Genomic DNA, 16,077 nt, shown 5'->3' with positions numbered 1-16,077 from the left:
TCTTGCTATGAAGAAAACATTTCATGCGTTCTTGGCGCTCTGATAAGACGTCGGGCAAAGTAAAAAAAAAAAGTTTTAAAGGTGAGCGCTGATGCGTTGCTCGCTCACACGCTTTACATACGTTCGTATATATGTATGAATATATATAAACGATATCGGAGCAATCATGTATGTATTGTCGTACGATTTGTATTGGCGAATTCGCTTAAAAGTGCTGGCGAATTCTCAAGACAAATTCAGTAGAAAAACGCGCGTTGAAAGTATCGGCTGCGTTTTTTGCTATCACATCGGATCGTCAGATAATTTCGCTATATCCGAAGCGCTTAAAAATAATTTCGAAGCGCTAAAATAGCAATAATAACAAAAGCACGTGTCAAGTGGGCATACAGCTTGAGATAAGGTTAATTTGTGTTTTGTTTTGTTTTTTGGGCACGCTTTTATCATAGCTCAGAACGCGTGCCAATAAAATTAAAAGAGATTAAAGTAAATATTAATAACAAAAAATTTAATTAATTGCGCGATAGCAACAATTGATCGAGCGTTGAATTTAAATTTTGTGCTACGTCAAACAAATTTGTTGTTTTTCTTTTTACCTGCGTTGGTTTCTTCGCTGATGTCGCTGCTTTTGTTTTCAAAATATTTGTCGCTTAATTTTTTGACTCTGTGATTCGTGTAAATATCATATGATTTCGTATGTTTTTCTCTCTTTTGTGTGTTTTTCGGTATCTCAACCAGTTTACGTTTATTTTTGGTTGCAGTTTTCTTATGATCTGTTGTGCGTTGTGTTTTTATTTTTTATTTACTTTGCGCTTTGCTTCGCTTGCTCGTCTTTTATTTTGGCAAACGCTTTTCAATGTTTATGTCGCGCAGAATTTTGTGATTTATTTTTATGCAGACGCTCTGTCTAACTGATTAGATAATGGCACAGCCGATTTGAATTTGATTTCCTGTTTGGATAATCGCCTGATTTTCTATTCCATAGTACAGCTCAAAACTGCAAGCAGACTATAAAAAAACAGAACCGAATACCAATAAGCAAACCAAAAAACAAAGTTCATACCATGGCCATAGAGTTAAGCTCTATATGCACTGCAAGTGATAGAACAACAACCACAACAACAACCAAATCAACAACAACAATTGCCAAACGCAGCAGCAACAACAACAATCGGGCTGAACAGCTGTTTAGCTGCGTCTGCGCCAATGCAAATTTGCTGCTTATCACATTGATGCTGACGTTAAGTAAATGCTGCAGTGCCACGCCCACAACAGCGCCACAACAAGTACTAACCGCAGCTGGAGCTGGCGGTAGCCAACTAACCAAACTGATCGATGGCAAAAGCTTTCTCAACATTGGCTTCAAATTTCTTAATGTATCTGGAATGATCGGCACGCCACTAAGCATAGGTGAGATACAAACACACACATAGACAGACACACAGACATAGACATGCGTGTATGCAAAATGGGGGCTGGGGGTGTGAAAGAAAGACTGCAGTTTGTTTTTAGCCAGACTGTGCTAATTTTAGACTGCAATTCAAGTCCGTAAACAAGATTTAAGTTTGCAGTTCCAGTTGCCGAAACACCGGCTGGACAGACAACTTTCTGTTGCTCTCAGTTGAACTTACTTTTGATACAATATAATAACAACAACACTATGCTCAGTCAACGCGTTTTAATGCGCAGCAGGTCGCAGTTGAAATGCTCTTCTAATAACATTTGTATTTGCACTGAAAATTCTAATTAAAGTGCCAACTCGACATATAAATATCTAATGTGTGAAAACAAAACGCAGCGCTGCTACTAAAATTCATTTATAAATTTTAAATTTTAATTGAAAATAACTCGTTTCATTCAAGCCTCGCTACGCTTTTGCGGAAGCTGCAATTTATTTATCGATTGGAATTTATTGCGCATACGATAAGAAAGTTAGTTAGACAATCGTTGCGTATTTTATATGGCATTGGTCTATTACCTTGAAGGTATTTCCGAATCGTAAATTTCTTTAAATCAAACCAGGTGGTTGAGAGGGATTTGGCTATAGCACATTTTGGATTATCTTATCGCAATCGTGTGTTGTTTTATGATTTGGTTTTATGACTTTTTCGCTGGGATTTAGCAATTGCGACTGACTGCGTTCAGTCTACAAGGCTTTGCTATAAATAAAAACGATTATTATTTTGTCTATGCTAATCCTATAATTTAACAACTCATTAATCATTTATCAGCGCCAATGCGTGCTAAGGCCAACTGCTGATTAAAGCTTCAGCATTGCAGTTGACTGCACCGATTATGCCAAGATTTTGATGAGTTATTGCTAAAAATAAACTAGTCTAAAAATAAATAATTTGGGAATAAAATGAAAGTGTGCTACATTTATTTTGGACTTTGCACAAATACTACGTTAGACGTAAACAACATTCTTGACATATATCCAAATGGCGCAAAAGTCGAAAACATGCAGGAACTAATTGACGTAGTTCATTTATTTATTTGACTATATATGCAAATTAAATGAATTGCATTTCACTGTCACTTTCTTATAAAATCAAGCTTATAGCATTAAATCGTAGTAAGCAAGTGTCTGGACGAGCCTCTTGTATATACTTGGCACTAATTTTACATCAACTGTCGCTTTATTTGCCAATTTATTGCTTTTCTTTTTGATTTATTTTGCGCGCTGTTAACACTGCTTGTCTATTAAGATTAACATATGCTGCAAGGTCGGCGAGCATTTTCTTATAGATAAAATATATATAAATATATAAGCATGTTGCTAGAAACTTTTTGTATTCAGTCACAGATTTTTCTAGTATAACAAACTGGTTAGTGCCAGCAACAACAAGTGGGCGTGTTTGTTAAATTCTTGTTTATATAAATAAAACTACGCTGCTGTCTTTAATTGTTTTGTTTTTGTGCAGCAACAATAACAATGTTCAATTAATAACTATTGAGCGTTTTGCACAGGATGCAAATTTGTTACGTATACGCCCCAAACCCACATGCTGCGACGTCACAAAATGTAACAAGCAATTGTTATTGACAATGAACCTGAATTTGATAAGCAGCGCATTATAATAAATAATATAAATTAGCGCCTGATTAGAAATATTCCCACCATAGCATATCCAAGCGATAACAGCTTAAGCTTATGCGTAAACTACTGTCGACTACTGTGTGACGCAATTATGAGCCACAAGTGACCATGAGCTGCTATCTGTGCGCTCAGCATTCGCACTAGTCTTATCAGTCTATAGCAAAAAGATAATAATGCATTAGTTGAGCTCATTCAACAAAACAAATTTGAAGCAACCAGTTGAGCGAATTAACCAGTTTCAGTTTCAAACTAGACAATTAAGCAGCTTTTGTTTAGTTACTTGGAAGTTGTTTGTTGACAATAGCTTTGAGTGCTTAATTCCATAATATTATTTAGTATTTAAGCAACAAATATTCACATTGTTTATGCAAATTTCTTTGTATTCCCTGACAATTGAAAACAATTTCAGAGCCAATGCGGCGGCAGCGTCAACAGCCCACAAATTGATTTGACCTTATTGATTGATGACATTCGTTGTATATACATATATATATTTTGTTTTGTACGCATGCCGACATTACAACAATTATTTAGTGCAGCGAATATTATTTATGCAAAAGTTTTGATTAAACGAGTAATAATTTGGGCATGAGCAGTACGAGAGCTGTCAAGTGCAGTGACAGCAATGTCCAGCTCCAAACCCAACTCAAAATGGCTGACCATACAATTTGAAGTGTTTATGAGTGTGTGTGCGGAACTTTTGGCAATCCATAACTTTGGCGCATATCACATTTTCTATTATGTGTAGCCCTAGCCAAAGCTGTTGTCATGTTTGCGGGTTGCTATTTCTATTATGCATAAACAAGTAACCATTTGTAAGCTGCACATGTCAAGCCAAAGCGGAAGCTGAAAATTTGTCAAGTTCTCTTTCGGACAGGCACTTGGCAAAAGTTTTCGCCATTTTGTGCGCCTGCTTCGCCTCGTAGTATTTTTGTTGATTAAAATTCTATGAGTGAGTCGTCTCGCGTATTGTATGCAAATGAGCCAAGCACACACATACACACACACATGTGTATGTTGAGTATGTCTGCATTTGACATACTATATTAAGCCTCCGACAGGTATTTTGTGCTTGCTGCTTGTTAGTCGTGCTTATTGTTTAATGAGAAAACTTTTTTTTTTTTTGATACAACTTGATTTAATAATTCAATTCTTTGCTTTTCAGCACAAACTGTGTCCAACAAATGCGGCGAGAAGCAATTTCAATGCCAAAACGGCGATTGCATTCCCATTCGCTTTGTATGCGATGGCGAGCCCGACTGCAAAGATCTGAGCGATGAGCGTTCAATGTGTAAATTTCCGGGTAAGTGCGCAAACAATTTAATGCTGCATACTTTTAGGCAAGCGGCCTAATGAGCTACACTGACGTCGCAGCATATTGGGTTAGCAAACGGAAAGCGAAACTTGTTTGCCGCAACTTACGCATGGCTTATGCCAATGCCTAGGCAAGCGGGTTGCAGGCACCAGGCACTGATTACTGACCAAAAACTGTGCCAGGGCAGTGTGCGCGCGCGCTCATTAAGTCGCTAAACAACGCGCCGCTGCTGCTGCTGCTGTTGCTGCTGTGCAACGCAATTTAGCTGACTGTGGCATGCAACTTTGTTGCATCAGCAATTTATCAATGCGCGCACGAGACTTTTGCGTCGCTAAATTCGACATAAAAGGAAACTGTGTGAGGTCGTCTGCTTTATTTTATCACTTTAACTGTGTCACAGTCTCCAAAAACGCGCAACGAAAAGAAAATAACTGCAGCTGAAATCTCAAGCTTTAAGCAAAATGCATAATAACAAAGCAGAGCAGGGAAATGCGCAGAATGCAGTTGCAATTTCTGCAGCTTTTCTTATAACGCATAGCGTAATTTTTATGTAATCTGCTTTTGCTGTAGGGCAAATTGCTCTGCTGTGAAATGGATAATGAGCCAAGTTTAAGCAAAAATGTTGCAGGTGCAGCTAAAGTTGAGTTGCAGCTAAAATTGAAATGAGCTCATTAGTGCCAATTAATTAAAAAATATGTCATTAGCTTAATTATTTAATGCCTAATTAGCAAACATATAATTTATAGTGATAAACTTTCTCATTTCACTTTCACATGCTGCTAAAGTTTAGCAACTCAATCGCAGCATCCTTAGCTCAACTTGCCGCACTCACAACAAAACTCAAGTCTCAAGTTGCAACTCACTCGCCAGTTGAGCGTTGAGTTTTGAGTAAAAGCTGCGAGATGCTGCAGAGGCACTCAGCGCTGCTCAGCGCTGCTCTGCGCTTGTTTTAAACGTTTGCCAACTTGCAGCTGCTCACTCAGTTGGCGGCAAACATTTCAAGCGAACGGACGGCTCAGAATAAACCAATAACGCGTTGAGTGTAGCAAAGAAAAAACAGTTTAAAGCAAAGTACATATAGCAAATACATTTAAAGCAAGTAAAGCTAAAGTGAAATGTAAGCAAGCGTAATGTGTGCCAAGTGAAAGAGTTTCGCTATATATTTTTTATCAGCGCGTTGCGGGAATAACAAAATCATAAATAAATTGCTGAAGAAAATAATATTATGCCCACACGAATTGCTGCTGGTCGCAAGACGGCGCAGCTTGAGGTCCTTTGATGTTATGCAAAGCGCTTTTGACAAAATGCCAGCGTCAGCGGCCAAAATGTGTGTCTGTGTGTGTGCCCGCAGTTGTCCTTACAAGTCCAACTGTCGCTCAAAGATAGGCTATGGAAAATTGTGCGATTTGCTTGCTGTCTGTTTGTCTGAGTGTCTGTCTGTCTGTTTGTCTGTTTGTTGTTGTCGTTTGTGGCATTTACGGCCGCTTTTTTGTGGGCATTTTTGGCAAAGTTTTGTGACGTTGTTGTCAGGCTAATCGCCCAACGTCCATCTGTGTGACAGTTTGTGAGGCTTTAGACTTGCCCATGCGATTTCCTGTTTCACTTATCATTTATCATTTAGTTTGCACATTAAATGCTTTGCCCACACACAGGACACGCATGTGCCGCCTGCCACTTACAGCGTCCATATCGTTGACTTCTGTCATACATTCCTGACACTACTATAAACTGTAGTTGTAGTTGTAGTTGTTGTTGTTGTTGTTGCTTTGCCTGTTGACCATAATGAACTTGAAATTTGGTGCTCGCATTCCCTTGAATTGTCAAAACGGAAATTATGCAATCAATTTGTGCAACTTGGTTGCCTCAAATATGTCACACAAGGCGTCGCAATTGGAGCTGACATCATTGAAATTGACTTCACAGCACATTTTGAGGGCATGTCCTTATATTCTTCAGCAATAAGCATAAATCTACAAATAAATCAAATCAAATGAAATGAAATGAAATGAAATGAATTAATCAAACGTTTTCTCAAACTTGTCACAGCATAAAGACATTTGAATAACAATATGGGGCACATTTGGTGTTTGATATTTGTGTCCAGTTTGCTGCATACTCAAAGCCACAGTTTGGGCGCACTAACAACAGAAAATGGTATGAAATTAAATAGTTTATAAGTTTACTAAGTATTTGTATATATGCTGCAATTAAATATTAAACAGCAAGCTACAAACTGCAATATTTTACTATAGATTTATGATTTAAATGCTTTAGTTTATAACTTATCGCATACAGTCTATTGAGCATTCATATAGCCACAAGTTACAGTTGAGTTCTCGTTTAAACTTCAATAAAATATAATAGAACAGCAGCAAGCATAAAATGTTGCTACCAACTGCACAGATTTTTAAAGCTGTGTGACAAAATGCATGCAACAGAATATTTTGCCACCCCTCACCCCCGCAATTTGCATACAAATTACCCAAGCGTGCGTGTGTGTGTGTGCAGCATAAAGGCCAAAGTTTTTTAATCAACTGAAAAGCCGTTTAAACTTAGTTAAATATACAAATTATTTGTGTGTGTGCAGCTGCATTTATTTTCTTTATTTTTTACGCTCAATGTCAGCTCATGTAAATGCAATCAATGACAGGCATTCTGCGCTAAAACAATTAATATAAAATGCCTTGCATCAAAAAACAACAACGATTATGCTATGGGCGCATTTCATTTGATTTTCCATAGTGACATCAAATTTAATATACGTTGCGTATATAAACTGAGCGGCAATTTGTCCACAGGGCGCGTCTACTCAATCTATATGTACTATATATATATTGACACATATTAGCAGCAACAAAACGTCAAATATGTATTTACAAGCAAAGCATAAAAAGCAATCGAATTTAGCTGCTGCGGGCATTGGACACACTCAAACAAACATCTACATACAACAGCAAACAATTGGCAACAAAAGTTTAAAGTGTTTGTTATTGTTGTTACTGCTGCTGCTGCTGCTCGACGTGCACATGCGGCCATTTTTATTGTTCAATGCTTGTGTATTTATATATTTGCCATTTCATTTAAGTTTTGTTTTGTTGTTTGTGTGTCGTACGACAAATATTGGCGCACATTGCTGATTTTGCTTTTGCGTTTTATTTTCATTTCCATGCACACACACACACACACTGAAGTTTTGTACTTTTCCGTTTTTTCATGCTACATTTCATTTGACTGGCGAGCGACAAAAATATGCGCACTGAGCTCAGCTCAGAACTGTGAATTGTGCCCATAAAAAGTTAAGGAAAAGTAATCATATAAAATGTTATTGATATGGCAACTTCAACTGCCCCGCAAGCAATCGGCTTTGTACAAAATTGATTAAAATTAATGTTGCATTGCAAAAATACAACTACTACTACTACACATTTATCTGGGCAAACAAAAATTTAATTTGCGCTTAAGCAAACAGTTTTGCTTAAATTATGCTGATATAATTTTAATGAATTCCTAACGCCTCCATGAGCAGTTTGTAGTTTGATGTAAGCAACGAACTATTTTAAATAGCACATAATAATTAACTCAGGCGCACATAACGCAAGTTAAATTACTTTATTTCTCAGAAAAACTCATTATGCTATGTTGGCAATTAATTACAAATTCAAAGTATTTTAAATTCAATTTTTTGTAATGTGTATGCTGCATTAACAAATTGTAATTCTATTGAAAAATAATATTAAGTACAGCTGATTTATTAAATGATTTCATAAATTGCAAGTGTTTAACAACATTTATTGGCAGACTTTTTTTAAAATTCCAAAAAGTTTGCATTTAAATGCGTGCGCGTAAAAGTATGCTGCAGTTTTAAGCACAGCAGCTTTTGCTGTTGATTAAAAATAATTAATTCATTAAAAGAATAAATATGAGAACATAACAACTGAAACGTAAAACTTAATATACTTAAGCTATAGCTACTATATGTAAATCGTTTGCTGCTCTTGAAGTAATCTCAAGCTCAATGCACACAACATGAAACATTTGGTGTCGCCAAAAGCAATTGGAAATTCAGTGTCCGCTTGTGTGCAGCGATTTATTTTTTCTTTGCCAAGCACGTGCTTGAGTGCGTGTAAATAAATACACACACACACACACACATGCACACATGTGCGCTGTGTATAAAACTAACTGGCAACATTTGCTGACTTTTGTGCTCAATATATAAACTGTATAATTTATGTATATGTTTGTATTATCTTTACAGAAGCCACTTGCTCGTCGGACCACTTTAAATGCAATAGCGGCAACTGCATACCCAACAAATGGCGCTGCGATCAGGAAAAGGACTGCGCCGATGGCTCCGATGAGGCAGCATCGCTTTGCAGTAAGTAGAGTAACTAAATTTACAGTTTGATATAGAGTACTTAACTGACATGTTTAGTGAACGCCTGTCCCAACAATGAGTTTAAATGCAAAACCGTCGACCGCTGCATACCACGCGATTGGCTCTGCGATGGCAGCAACGATTGCCACGATAAATCCGATGAAGCGCACTGCAGTAAGCAAATAAATAAAAACTAACCCCAGCTGTGCTGCTAACTCAAACAACGCCTAACTCAGCTCATAATTCATAGCAACACTTGCCATTTAATAAACTATAAACGTGTGTGTGTGTGTGCGCTTAGCTGTTTAATCAGCTCGTTGAGCATAGTTGCAGTCGAGTGTGCAATGTTGAGAAAAAGTTGCAGCTGCTGCTTCCCTCGCGCTTTTGAGCGCGCGACACGCATACGCCATGTTAGCTGCCGCTAGCGCATAAGTGCTTAACCCCACATACACACACACACACAAACATACCAGCATTACACGCCCACACGCACAAACTAACAAACTAAAACAACAAACAACAATAGCTGCAAGCCTTGGCCTTGGCGTCGCTACTTTAGCTGTGTGTTTTGAATAGGATTATGCAATGTCAGGCTACAAGTTGCTCTTTTAGCTTTAGCTTTTGTGAGAAACTAACAAAAATAATTCAGCTTTCCCCTATATTGCATTTCCCAGTGGCGCGCACCTGTTCGCCGGATGAGTACGCCTGCAAAAGCGGCGAGGGCGAATGCGTTCCTTTAGCCTGGATGTGCGATCAAAGCAAGGACTGCAGCGATGGCTCCGATGAGCACAACTGCAGTAAGCCAAAGCCAAAACTTGTCTAACGCTTGTTATGATTTGTAGCTGCATTTGAATTTAATTTACACAAACATTTTACTTGATTATGATTTCAATTGATTTCGATTGCCTAACAAAGCAAACGCTTAGCCTAAATGCAATGCAATAATAAATTATTGTAATTAATATGTAGAGACTGCAATTGATGTGCATTCGAGCAATTAAGCAAAGTTTGCAACATTTAAACTTGTGGCCAAATAACAAATATTATTTTACAGCAGCTGCACAATTAAATTTATTAAATGTGCACGGGCGTATAAAATGTATTAAATTGCAGCTCTGAGTTGCAAACAATTTCATTAATTAATGCCATACTCAAAGTCAAGTATTATTGCGTCTAACCGCATCTCAAAGTCAGTTAATAACTCAATTTAGGGTTTAGCTAGTCAATGAACCTTTTTTTTTCATTTCGCTCACTTAATAAACGTAAAAAATGCTTTTTAATATTTTAGATTCTTAATCTGCATACTTTCTTTTTGACTCGTTCCTCATGCTGTCAGCTTATTTCATATCCCCTCCCCCCATTTTGCTTTATGTTGCTTTTGGGTTTGCTCCTTTGCGACTCCTTTTTGGAGCCACTCCAAATGCCTTTAATACATTGTGTCTGCCTCTCCGTTTCGCAGACCAAACTTGTCGCTCCGATGAATACACCTGCGGCAATGGACGCTGCATTCAGAAGCGCTGGGTATGCGATCATGACGATGACTGCGGCGACGGCAGCGACGAGCGCGAGTGTCCTGTCGTCCCCTGCGATGCTGTGGCCGAGCATAGCTGCACCAATGGCGCCTGCATTGCCAAGCGCTGGGTCTGCGACGGTGATCCGGACTGCGCGGACGCCTCCGACGAACGAGTAAGTAATGCCACATAAATTACACAAAATTTCTTTTATTTAGTCTTTTTACTTTTGCTGCCGCCGCCGCTGCTGCTGCTTCGAGTGTTTACCGAGCCCAAGCTCAAGTTTTTCTATGCAGCCGCTGCCGCTGCCTGATTGCATGCCTTTGTGTGCGTGTGTATGTGTGTGTGTTTGCCAAAAGCGTTTTGGCGTATAAATTACGGCCAAGTTGGGCATAACTCAACGCTGGCAGCTTTGGCAGCTTTTGTTGTCAACGCATAGTACGCATAAAATTGCATTTTTCTCTCCCTCTCACACTCTCCCTCTCTCGCTCCACGCTCGTTAAGCCTGCATTGAGTGAACGGGCAAAACATAATTTCGTGTGTAAGCAACTAAAAAGTATGCGACTAAAAGTTTCAGCCAAAACTTCTAACAACCAAGTTAACAAACTTTTGCGCCACACCCTGCACAGCTCTCACCTTTCCACCCCTCTCTCTATTTCAGGGCTGTGCTAATGCCACCAAGCTAGTGACGCCCTGTCTGCCTCACGAGTATCAGTGCAAGGATCGCATTACCTGCCTGCACCAGAGCTGGCTCTGCGACGGCGACCGTGACTGTCCCGACGGCGACGATGAGCATTCGGCCAACTGCAAGAACATCAGCTGCCGACCCGATCAGTTTCAGTGCAAGGATCACACCTGCATTGCCGGCCATCTCACCTGCAATGGCCAATCGGACTGTGCCGATGGCAGCGATGAACTCAACTGCCGCTTGTCGGCGCCCATCATCAGCTGCAATGCCACCACTCAGTTCGACTGCGGCGCTGGCCAGTGCATTCCACTCTCGAAGGTGTGCGACAAGCGCAAGGACTGCCCCGATGGCGAGGACGAGCCGGCGGGCAAGTGCGGCATCAATGAGTGCGCCAAGCAGAACGCCGGCTGCATGCACCAGTGTGTGGATCACCCAGTGGGCTACCACTGCGCATGCCACCAGGGCTACAAGCTCTCGGGCGACGGCCACTCCTGTGTGGACATCAATGAGTGCGCCGAGCCCGGCGTCTGCTCCCAAACGTGTGTGAATGAGATGGGCGGCTTCAAGTGCGAGTGCGAGGCAGGATACATTAGAGATCCTCGCAACCACACACGCTGCAAGGCGACCGAGGGGCATGCCTCGCTGTTGCTGGCGCGTCGCCATGATATACGCAAGATTGCCCTGGATCACATGGAGATGACGTCGATTGTGAATAGCACAAAGTCGGCCACGGCCTTGGACTTTGTGTTCCGCACTGGGATGATCTTCTGGAGCGATGTGACCACCCAGAGCATCTACAAGGCGCCCATCGATGAGGGCAACGAGAAGACAGTGGTGCTCAAGCAGTCGTCGGTCACTTCGGATGGGCTGGCCGTGGATTGGATCTACAACCACGTCTACTACACGGACACACACAAGTGCACCATTGAGCTGACGAACTTCGATGGCAACATGGGCAAGGTGCTGATCGAAGATGCGCTGGACATACCGCGCTCGATAGCGCTCGATCCGATCGAGGGCTGGATGTACTGGTCCGACTGGGGCGCCTCGCCGCGCATCGAGCGTGCCGGCATGGATGGCAGCCATCGCACCACCATCATCAACTACGACGTCAAGTGGCCCAATGGCATTACTCTGGATCTGGTGCGCAAGCGCATCTACTGGGTGGATGGCAAGCTGAGCGTCATTAGCTCAGCCAACTACGATGGCTCCAAGCGTCGACAGATTCTCTACTCGACCGAGTACCTGCGCCATCCCTTCTCGATCACCACCTTCGAGGATTACATCTACTGGACCGACTGGGACAAGCAGACGGTCTTCAAGGCCAACAAGTTCACAGGGGAAGGCGTTGAGCCCATAACAGCAACGCATATGGTGAGTCCAAATCAGACGATTTCAAATTAATCATCAGCTAATCCATTTCAATTTCTATTGCAGTTGCAGCATCCCATGGTCATTCACGTTTACCATCCCTATCGCCAGCCCGATGGCGTCAATCATTGTCAATCGGTTAATGGTCACTGCTCGCATCTCTGTCTGCCCGCGCCGCGCATCAACGAGCGCAGTCCGCGCATCTCCTGCGCCTGCCCCACAGGTCTGAAGCTGATGGCCGATGGACTCATGTGTGTCGAGGACCGTAAGTTGCAAACTTTATAAACCAAACTGCATGACTTTTGATTTTAATTACTAAACCTTTTTCTAACCTAAACTAATGTTGTGCATGCAGCTGCATTTAAAGCGCGTGCAGCAGCACAAACTAACAGATTTAAGCCTAAACCGAAATCGCCTAAACGACTGCCGAACAAAAATATTAAATATATAACTAACACAACAAATGAGTTGCCAATTAACGAACCTTTGGGTATGCTTCAGTTTTTAACTATATTGGGTGCCTGTCTATATCCTGTGCTGTCCAAAAACAAAATATTTCATATATAACAAGCCGCTCATAAGCCGCAACTTAAAGCAAGCAGATTACTCATGCAACTGCATTGAGCTGTTGCCATAGCTCTGCCATAATTTCTGCATTCATGTGGGCGTAAAGTGGGCGGTAAGCACTTTATAAGCACGCTGCTGGCATAACATTTGCTTTGTCATGACTCACATTAATCATCATCAGAATGAACCTCAAGCACAGGCAGCCAGTCACACACACACATCCATATCCATATCCATGCTTGACAGCCATATCGAGAGCCACTTGCAACAGTGTGTGGCAAGCAACCGCAAGTCCGCAAGTAGGCAGCAATGTTGCACCCACGCTGTAGCACTAACCACAAAGTATGAGGTTAATCATACGCACTGTAGCACGCGCTGCTGCCTAAGCGACTGTCACTGTTTTGGGCTTTAAAGTGATACTGCAGATAATTTTGATAGCTATTGCTGTTTGACTTGAACGAGCATCAGCATTTCGGCTACAATCGCATTGAGAATCCATTAAAAGCTCGCGTTGCGTTAACGATGTCATTACGCATCCTACCAAAACCCCGAGCCCAACCCAATCCCAATCCAATTCAACGGCTTTCATGCCATTTGCTTGGCATAAAAAGTTTAGCCATCAAAGGCGCAAGTGCGAGACGCGTTTAACTGTTTATTTGCGCCTAAATGCGCACTTTGAGCGATTTGATTGAAAAATGCTTTGGCTTTGGCTTTGGCTTTGGCTCAAGGGGTGCATTGTCGAGTGGGTTGTGTTTGGGGATTTGCGCTTTGTATGTGACAAATGTTGTTGTTGTTACTTTGCTTATTACTTTTGTTGCTTTTATTGCTTTGATTTTTTATGTCTTTCTATGTTGATTGTGGCTTAACTAACTTATTTTTGCAACATTTTGCAATTATTCACAGTTGCCGAACGGCGTCCGGCAAAGAACCAAACACACACGGATCAAACCACTGCGCCCAGTCCACAACCGGACTCGGGTTTTATTGCGCTGGTGGTTATTGCCAGTCTCAGTGGCTGCGCCGTGCTGCTATCGGTGGTAAGTTCGCTATGTAGCTTTTCATATTTTTGCCCATTTTATTTTATGCCTTTGTGTGTCTTTGCAGCTGCTGCTCTTGGGTTATCGTTACTGCAGCAAGCGACGCATCAATTCTATGAACTTTGAGAATCCCATTTACCGCAAAACCACCACAGAGGATCATTTCAGTTTACGCAAGAATCTGCCGTCACGCATCTACGATCACACCAGCGTTATGGATGAGGAGGTAATAACCAGGAAACTCTATTTAAATTAATTTTATTTTCACTGTCTTCTTTTATTTTGGCAGTACTCACCCGTCATAGGCATATCGTCGTATTAGAGCTTTGGGTTTTTTACTTATGCGAATCTTCAACAGAAATTATTTGGCCATGACCAATAAGCCATATTTAGAACCCGCAGAGCAGACACGCCTTAAGACTGAGCAACTCTATGTGTAAATTATTTTAACATAAAATTTATTTTTAACAGCGGGTCACTTCAAAGCGAGAGAGAGAATCCTTTGAGGATTCTGTACAAAACACACACAAAATGTCACAGAGTTCTTACCTAAACACTTAAACTTTAATACAACTAAACTAAATTGACGAAATAATACAACTATAAAATATAAATTAAATAGTTCCGAACTGTATATAGCTGTAAGTGTGCATTAATTTTTAAAGCAAATACACATTATTATTATTATTATATATTAATCGCTAAATAATTAGAGCAAGTTGAAAACTTATTTCTGTTTATTATATATATATATAAATCGTTTATAATTATTATAACTATTATATAATCTATGGTATTAACGTTAAGTGTAAATATGTTTCAAAGCTAAAAACGATTAAAATAAATATGAGATATGTGTAGCATGAAAATTGCTATTTTGATTATCTATCATTTGATATTGCTGCAAGTCTAGCATTTGTTTAAACTATAAACCTGCAGCTGCGTTAAATTACATGAGGTGATGAGGTGGGAAATATGAGTAAACTGGCGCAAACTCAAATATTTATTGCTAGTTTCCATGAAATTAAAAATAAACATTCTATTTTATTTCAAGTTTATGCACTGCTCTTCTTTCTAGTAAAAGTACAACCTCCAGACACCTTTCAGCATTTGTAAATATGCCAACAGCTGCTTTGCATTTTAGCAAAAAACTAGCATGTGGGAAATTATACAATATGTAAATCGATAAGCGGCAGCTAGTGGCATGTGAAAAGAAAAACCAAGCACCTGAAAACAAAAAGTTCCCGCATACATGAAAGCTAGTTTAAGCTAGTTTCTAATTATACAAAAAAGTGTGGCCGTTAACATTTAGCAATAACATATTTTATTCCATTGCATACAAGAATAATTGAAATATTTTCTTCTTTTGAAGTCTTAATTTCACCTCAGCTAAGGTGCTTAAGAGCGCAGCAGCTCGTTTCTCTTTTTATCTGTTTTTCTCTCTTGGCATTTTAGTTGGTGTTGCTCATTTTGCAACATTTTTTAAACTGACGAGCCCACTTTATATTTAAGCAGCCGACGGTTTGACAGTTGGAGAGAACAGCAGCGACGAATTAAAACAAATGGTGCATGCAAGTGCCATACTACAACTGGGCGACCCCTTGAATACTCTAGCCGAAGCAGCTAATCCAAATACAGCTTACGCCAAGGGCGACTCAGCTAATAGCATATAGTATATTATAAAGAGTATAAAACGAGCGCTTAGCGCAAATTAAACTCTGCCCACATATCCAAACTCTCTCTCACTAGTTTGCGCTCGTGTCGCGTGCACGAGCGGCATTCGGTTATTTTGTACGCGTGGCGATCGTGTCATGGGCAACGATATAACTTAGCTGGCATTGGTCGGTCAGTCATAAGGCGTCGTGCAGTGAGCATATATCGGCGGTAGAAAAGCAAAGATCTGTGCGTGAACGATATTGGCCGGAAAGCAAAAGCTAAAGTTCGTTGCGTTTAACGAAAGCAAATAAAAAGTAATAATTTATGTGCGCCCAGAGAGTGGTACAGATTTAATAAAGGTGTTAATTGCAAAAAGTATGAAAATGTTTAGCTCAGTTTTGTGAGAAAAAAAACAACAAACAATAGCGCGACGGCATTAAGTTGACGACAGCACGTG

The 16,077-nt window shown here is 40.4% G+C and overlaps 1 protein-coding gene across 8 annotated transcripts; it reads left to right on the top strand.

The window, feature by feature from the left end:
- The first annotated feature begins 266 nt into the window (after positions 1 to 266).
- LOC108602860 (low-density lipoprotein receptor) lies at positions 267 to 14,615 on the top strand. Of its 8 annotated transcripts, none has more exons than XM_017991142.2 (12): positions 270 to 400; positions 988 to 1,407; positions 4,263 to 4,400; positions 8,671 to 8,790; positions 8,848 to 8,964; positions 9,465 to 9,587; positions 10,250 to 10,476; positions 10,963 to 12,363; positions 12,427 to 12,625; positions 13,831 to 13,964; positions 14,032 to 14,190; positions 14,254 to 14,615. In XM_017991142.2, exons 2-12 carry the CDS (start codon positions 1,062 to 1,064, stop codon positions 14,284 to 14,286), a joined length of 2,997 nt encoding a protein of 998 aa, XP_017846631.1. In that variant the 5' UTR covers positions 270 to 400; positions 988 to 1,061; the 3' UTR covers positions 14,287 to 14,615. The 8 variants fall into 8 exon arrangements, with proteins under 8 accessions (XP_017846632.1, XP_017846631.1, XP_017846630.1 ...); XM_017991141.2 differs by having other exon boundaries at positions 983 to 1,407; XM_017991144.2 differs by lacking the exon at positions 8,848 to 8,964 and having other exon boundaries at positions 271 to 400; positions 983 to 1,407.
- Positions 14,616 to 16,077: the final 1,462 nt, after the last annotated feature.

The sequence above is a fragment of the Drosophila busckii genome, chromosome 3R (assembly GCF_011750605.1).
Source record: "Drosophila busckii strain San Diego stock center, stock number 13000-0081.31 chromosome 3R, ASM1175060v1, whole genome shotgun sequence".
Classification (NCBI taxonomy): domain Eukaryota; kingdom Metazoa; phylum Arthropoda; class Insecta; order Diptera; family Drosophilidae; genus Drosophila; species Drosophila busckii.
The sequence above is the reverse complement of the archived record's forward strand: the minus strand, read 5'-3'. Positions and strand labels throughout refer to the sequence as shown.

Coding starts and splice junctions, on each gene's coding strand:
- LOC108602860 (XM_017991142.2), top strand. CDS start 1,062: ATGGCCATAGAGTTAAGCTCTATATGCACTGCAAGTGATAGAACAACA. Junction 8,965..9,464: donor ATCCGATGAAGCGCACTGCA/GTAAGCAAATAA, acceptor TGCATTTCCCAG/TGGCGCGCACCTGTTCGCCG. Junction 14,191..14,253: donor CCAGCGTTATGGATGAGGAG/GTAATAACCAGG, acceptor TTATTTTGGCAG/TACTCACCCGTCATAGGCAT.